The sequence below is a fragment of the Hippichthys cyanospilos genome, chromosome 14 (genome assembly GCF_059441005.1).
Source record: "Hippichthys cyanospilos isolate Australia breed blue-spotted pipefish chromosome 14, RoL_Hcya_1.0, whole genome shotgun sequence".
In the NCBI taxonomy this organism is placed as follows: Eukaryota; Metazoa; Chordata; class Actinopteri; order Syngnathiformes; family Syngnathidae; genus Hippichthys; species Hippichthys cyanospilos.
Window position 1 is genome coordinate 6267734 of NC_142382.1, and position 7267 is coordinate 6275000.

At 39.0% G+C, this 7267-nt stretch overlaps 1 protein-coding gene across 3 annotated transcripts in view; it reads right to left on the reverse strand.

Annotated features, from left to right (window-relative positions):
* Positions 1-744: 744 nt before the first annotated feature.
* cdin1 (CDAN1 interacting nuclease 1) overlaps positions 745-7267 on the reverse strand; it is a 93280-nt gene continuing 86757 nt past the window's right edge. For all 3 annotated transcript variants that reach the window (XM_088432354.1, XM_088432352.1, XM_088432353.1), the window contains one exon: positions 745-4141. In XM_088432354.1, the coding sequence (XP_088288480.1) occupies positions 4006-4141 (136 nt within the window). In that variant the 3' untranslated portion in view covers positions 745-4005. The remainder of the gene's footprint in view (positions 4142-7267) is intronic.

The following is a 7267-nucleotide window of genomic DNA, read 5'->3' on the forward strand; positions in this document are numbered from 1 at the left end:
GTGTGGCGGTCTGCTGCAGGAACGAAACCTTTGCCTCGGTCTGTCTGAATCTCAACGGGCTACTCAGAAGTTTGCTTGAGGACGCATTAAAAAAACAACAGAATATCAACGCGAGATGGACGTCGGACTGGCTCCGCGGCGGTTACTGGAATAAAGCCATCTGCTCTCATGAGAAATTTTGTATGAAACTCTACTAAATATTAAGCGTCAAGTTACGTTCATATTGGACTATTTGCTACAAAACATGAAAGTCTTGCAAATTGCTTTCCAAACATTCTGGACGTGAAAAGTAAATCATGGCAAAACATGTTTTATGGACTAAATATGAAGCCGGTTAAGGTGAGGTCATATAATTTTCATTTTCAAGTAACATAAAATGCTCACGCATATTTTCAAGTAATACGTTAGAATCGGAAAAATATAAGAGTATGGATGGCTAGCTGTTAGCGAAATAACTAGGTAGCTAGCATTCTGACAGGGAAAATGCTGAAACTTGTGGAATAAAAACACAAGGAACTAATTCTAAGGTATAAAATGTAATACGTGTAAAAAACTAAAACGTATGAAAAAAAATCTAGAGTATGGATGGCTAGCTGTTAGCGAAATAACTAGCTAGCTAGCATTCTGAATGCTGAAACCTGTGGAATAAAAACACAAAGAACAAATTCTATGGTATAACATGTAATACATGAACAAAAACTAAAACATATGAAAAAAAAGCTTGGACTTCTAGCTTTTAGCTAAATAGCTGTTAGCTATTTAGCTGTATTACCAGCTAAATAGCTAACAACAATCATGTCATGTGATTCATCCAGCTCAGCCACCAACTGCAAATTGTTTTCAGGCAAGATGTTACAATCTGACAGAAAAAATGCTGAAATTTATGAAAAATAAACAAAAAACGAAATCTACAGTATGAACAGCTATGAACAGGGGGGGCACTATTTGCCACACAAGCACATGTATCCCCTGCGATGAACTAGCTAAATAGCTAGCTAGATATCTATCTCGCTACATGTCTACAAGTGGTATAACTTGTAAAACATGTACAATGCTAAAAAGACATATAAGGATCATTCCAGAATTAAATGAGGTACAAATGCTTTCTTTACGTTTTACAGTTTCAAGTTAATCAAGCTAATCGTGTCATGTGATTCAGCTAGATCAACCACCAAATGCACTTTTAACGAAAATCATTCTATTGTTAATAGCATGTAACTTGTTGCATTTAGTGCAACTCCAGATATACTTAGGCATCTAATATTTAAAGATTGTAACTAATAACTTTGATTCAATAAATTCAACTTTATTTGAGCAGTGAATTCATATTTATATTACTCAAATGCAGTAACAGGGTTACAAGCCTACTCAAAAGTGGAAGCTGCGTTAGCTGCTACGCTAACATGCTATGCTAACAATATGGTGAGTGTATTGTCGTTTTCTGTTGAAATGAGGAACAATTTCACATTTGACTGAGTGAATAAATTAAAAAGAAATACAATAAAATAAGATACCTTCATTACTACATTTATCTTGATTTATTCTAATAAAAATTGCTAAAAACGTCTTTTTTTTTACAAAGGACACATAACAATCTGCTCTTGTCAGAAAGCTTGATAGATGTAAAAAATGAAAAAAAAATCATTGTGATTTGACTTTCCTTCTGAATACTTTGCAATTCATTAGCAAGACTCAAAAGAAACATTCTTTCAAGCGTTAAGTGGATGTCACAAAGTCCCATTGTTTTTATTCGAAATGATTAGTCTGCAGCCATATTTTGTTTCTCTTTTTGCTCTCACGTGGTGGAGTCAGTCCAGCTGCCTTGACTTTGAAGTTAGGCTTTCCAGAGGCGCTATTTAGCCGGCATTGTGTGCACAAAGCTAATTTATAGGAGCTGACCCCGACTCCTCTTTTGTGCCACGGCCATCTTGGAAAACAATGGCAGGAAGGCTCGAAACTTGAGAGGAACTGATTCTGCTGTTTTTCTTTCTTCTTTCTTTTTCTTTCTGCTCTTATTCAGCCGAGAATTTTCCCCGGCGAGTAGAATAGCCCTGTTTTTGTGTCCGACAGGAGCCATAAAGTGATGCCTAAGCATTCCATAGGCAGGCAAAAGGCTTGAGTTTTAACTGGGCACATGGGGACGCTTGTTTTGTTGAGGAGGAGGCCAAGGGGGGGGGGCATGGCCGCCCGGTGACCCAACGGTGACCCGTCGGCCTCCTGGTGGAGGGATCAAGGCCTGGATGGGAGCCGGCTAAGGGTTAGAGGTTTAAGGGTAACAAATCAAGCAACACCTCGCGCGCTTGCCGTGTCTTTTCGAACAAATATAGAAATGCTTATTTTTTGTTCGGTGCAGTGGAGACGGCTTCCGTTTTAGGAGTGAAATAAATGAACGGTTAGAGGTCGGGGTGTTTTATAAGTCTGAAGAAGCAGATCACTTATCTGGAACACGCTGACGTTATTTTTTTTGATCGATTGGATTCCATAATTTACCAATAAAAAGAAAGTAAGATTCTACCATATTCACTTCTTTAGTAATCACTGTTTGTAAAAAGGTCATTTGAGTGACACTAAGCTATTTTGGATTAAATGAGCTTTTTGTGAAAAGATGGGTTTTTTTTTTCTGCACAACAGTGACTTTGACAAGAATATTTTTTGCTTTGGTGGCATCTCAACAGTTCTCTTTTTTGAAAACATGAACAAAAACAATGAAAATGTGTTTTTGAGGGCAAAATAACATTACGCGTTTATAACTACACTACAATAGTGCTTGATTGGCTATTATCAAAACGAGGTCTGGCCACGAATGTTATCTATCCATTCATTAAAAAAAGACAAAAAAGTAAATAAAATGTCAACTTGAGGTTTTTGGAACCTTGTTTCACTTTTTTTTTTCAAATAAAATAGAAGACAAGGGAGCGGGAAAAAGATGAAAAAACAAGCGAGGAGTAAAAGACAGTTTCATTTTCGGCAGTTTCATTTTTCAGGCTATTTTCTACAAAGTTCAGTGTATTGAAGTGTAAAATACAAAATCTTACACTTTGCGTTTTCTCAAAATGGGAATTCTTGGAATAGGAAAAAAATAACAAGAATCCGACCTCAGGTTTTGGGTGACCCGATCTTGAGACATTTTCTACTTTTTTTGGGGGGGGGCAATTTCAGGACACCAGACTAGCTGGTTTAGCCAACATCTGCCTTTTAAAAGATTTTTTTAAAGACACTTGGTCATCCTTTGGCATCTCCGTCAAGTATAAAACGACAAACACTCCTCGTTTCAAATACGGGGATGTTTCCCATTAATATTCCTTGGGTCATTTAACATCTTACAGTTCTGGAATGCCCGGCGCACAAAAGCCGCGCGGAATTGCGAAATTAATGACGTTCTAATAAACTTCTCCCATTTTAAGATGCGCTGCAACACAGATGTGGAAGATTAAAGCGTGTCCAGTTAATGAATCATACGTTAAAAAAAAAACAGATTAATCGAAACGTTGACATGAAGCAGGGAGGGAAAAGGGGTCACGGCGAGGCCGCGGCCTTAATCAGCCGCCGTTCTGTTTTCCGCCTTGGACAGTGAGTGAGAGGGCACTGAGTGACGCAGGTGAGAGCCAGGCAGCCCCCCCAGAAGCGCACCTCGCTTATCTGCGTACGGAACGGAAGCGACAAAGGCCAGGACTCCGGGTGTGATAAGAAAAGGCCTCGCTCCTCCGTCACACCGCGCGGCCCTTTGAGAGAGGCCACGCGGGGGCCAGGAACCGGGAACCTCTTCAAGATGGACTTCTTGGAGCCTATTTGGACTTTGGAGCAAAAAAGCCAAGTGCCAGGAAGGTAGCGGCGGACGGAAAGCCAGGGTCAGCCGAAGTTCAGGGCAGCGGTGGATCGGTCGCCGGGCAGGAAAGCTAAATTGCTTCCGGATTTGGACGTCTAGCCCGGTCTCACTGTTCCCGCCCTTCCTGCTTCGTCATCCTCTACTATCGTTCATTCCAAACTTATTTTCTCGCCCTCTCGTCAGCCCTGCTGGGCGGAGTGTCCGAGGACCACGATGTCGGCGGGGAAGCAGTCTTTGAGAAGGATTCCTCGGTCCCTCTGGCAGTCCAGTTCACCGATGAAACCGTACCAGTAGATCACCAGCCCAGGTCCAAATCTGATACGAAAGAAACATAGGATATGAGTCTTAACCCTTTTGTTATGTTTGATTGCAAGGGATAGCAATAATGTCCCTGGGTCACTTTGACCCGATGTATTGAGTCATGCAAACTTGTCAGAAATGTGGCAAATCCAAATCCGCTATTTTTAAGGACAGCAATTATATCTTGGGTCAATCTGACCCGAAGGTGTGCACATTCGTCCAAAAGATTCTGAAACTTCTTTTAGAGTTTAATCCTGCTAACTAACAAAGGTTGAGATTCCCTTTTCCACCTCAGAAACAGCATTATTCTTGGGTCAATTTGACCCAGGCTGAAGTTAATTTCTTAAGAACAGCAATAATGTCTCAGGGTCAATCTGACCCTAAGATGTGTATATTCATCCAAAAGTGTGAAAAACTCACTTTTTTAATTGTAACCCCACTCACAAAGTAACAAAGACGATAATTAATGTAGACTTGCGTCTTAGGTTTTTTTCTCTGGAATAGTAATAACACCATGGGTCAATTTGACCCGGGCTAATGTGCAACCATCCTAAAGATTCAGAAACTTGTTTTAGAGTTTAATCCTGCTAACTAACAAATGTTGAGATTCCCCCCCTCCCTCGGAAACAGCAATTCTTGGGTCATTTTGACCCAGGCTGATGTTAATTTCTCAAAAACAGCAATAATGTTTCAGGGTCAATCTGACCCTAAGTTGTGCGCTTTCATCCAAAAGTGTCAAAAACTCACTTTTTTGATTGTAAGCCTACTCACACAGTATCAAAGGCAATTTATACCCGGGTGTTAGGTTTGTTTCTCTGAAATAGTAATAACATTATGGGTCAATTTGACCCGGGCTGATGTGCAACTATCCCAAAGATTGAAATAATTTTTCAGAGGTTATACCTGCTAACTAACAAATGTTGAGACTCCTTTTTTCCCCTTCAGAAACAGCAATACTGGTCTTGGGTCATTTTGACCCGGGTGTCGCTTATTTATGAAAACTGATGCAACAATCAAAAAACAACAACATATCAATACAAATTTAAATGGATTTGTTTATGATGCAGAAACTAGATTGGAGTATTGCACTGAAAAACTACATTCAACATTAACTTTCAAAAGGGTAAGTTTCACCTGTAACACTCAGTCATAAAGAAAGTATGATCCAAAAAAACAAAGTCTCAATTTAGTTAAAAAAAAAAAAGAGATGGAAAGATGCATGGAAAATATGATTAATAACAATAAGGTAACAGAGTTTTAGAGAAGTCTCCAAAGGAAAATCCTGCTGTCCGGCAAGATAAAATCTCTCTAACAGGGTGATATACACTTCATCACATTACAATGGCGGGGAAGTAACAATAATACGTGAAATAACAAAACGGCGGCGAGGCCTCCGGAACCTGTCATCGGAAGCCCTCTCGCTATATCGCGGAGCACGCGGAGTTCAGCGCCGAGCCTGAGACTGAACCGTTGAATGTGCCGGTTAATGTTCGCCAGTCCGAAGCGACCCAGCTGTTTCATTCACATTCGCTTTGAAAGCCACCCGGCGGAAAAGAAGACAAAAAAAAGTTGTGCCGGTCCCAAGTGGCGTGAGTAATGAGTTTCCAAGCAGCTGAGAAATCCGATTCAGACTAGCGTTCCCTCACGATAATGCGGTTCACCATTTGCAGCATCGCTGTTTTGAGTTTCAAATTGTTTCTCATGCTTTTTTTTCTGTGAAATATATGTGAGTTATGACTACTTTTCTGGTTACAAGTTGTGATATTTTGAAAGACACACACACATTTTATATATATATATATATATATATATATATATATATATATGTGGTGTTGCAAGTTTTGGCTTCAGAAAGAAAGAAGTAAAAGTCTACTTGACACTAAAAAATATATGAAAAATATATAAGACAATGGAAATTGTTGTATAATGAATGAAAAACGGTAAAATATATGAAAATGATATAAAAGGAACAATGAAAATATAATGAACCAAAACAAACAAAAAAACAACATAAAATGTATATAAAAATAAACACAAAACACAGTAATAATGAAAAAATAAAACGTTTTTTGATAAATAAAAAAACATTTCTGATCAAAAAATTGAAAAAACAATATAGTAATAAAAACAAAACAAAAACACTAAAAATATATGAAAAAAATATAAAATGAACAATGAAATATGGTAAATAATTTAAGAAATGAACAAAATATGCAAAAGCTATTATTAAAAAACAATGAAAATAAATATATAAAGAACAAAAAAGGACAAAAAATACAAATAAAAAACAAACAAAAAACACATTACAATAATGAAAAGAAAACTTTTTCTGCTTACCAGTGATAAAAAAACGTAAATGAATAAAATACAATAAACAAATAAACATAATAGAATTACAAAAAGAAAAAAAAAAGTCAACCTCTACTTGTCAGATTGCCCTTTTTGTTTGTTTGTTTGAATGTAACCTCTGCCATAAATATCGGAGGACTCTATTGAAAACCGGACTTCTATCTTTAATACTCCTTTTTTCCCCTCACATCTCGGCTGTAATTCTTGGACTCTGTCACAAGTCCGGAGGGTCGGAAAAGGTGCAGAAGCCGTCAAACTGGAGAAGCGCTTCACCGGGAATGTCTAGGGCTACCTTAAAAAAAAAAAAAAAAAGACACTAAATCATCTTTCAAGCTTTTTTATTGCACCCCAAAGAGTCACCTGCGGCCTCTCTCTGCCTCTCGGAGATCATACGTTTTCTTTGAACGCCGGGCGCCACGCATGAAGACGTGTCACAGTCGACCTTTGACCCCAGAGCAGCATCTTTGGCCGTCTTCGCCGCTGCCGTTTCCAGACGCCGTCGACAGTTAACGCCGTTGCGAACCCCTCCGGGGACCCGGACAGGAAGCGGGCAAAAAGGGCCACATGGCGCTGCGCGAGTTCAGCTCCGAGGTAAAGTGCATAAAAACTTCATCCGGGCCCAAATTCACGTTGAAATACGGCCTAAAAAAAAAACGCCCTCCCTCTGGCGCGGTTTTAATATCAACTTTGGGAATCTTTTGTATGATTGTGATTTATGAGCACCTAAAAGACACCTCCACGGTCGACCTTAGAACATACCAGCATATTTTAAAAGCGGATATGAAAAAACAC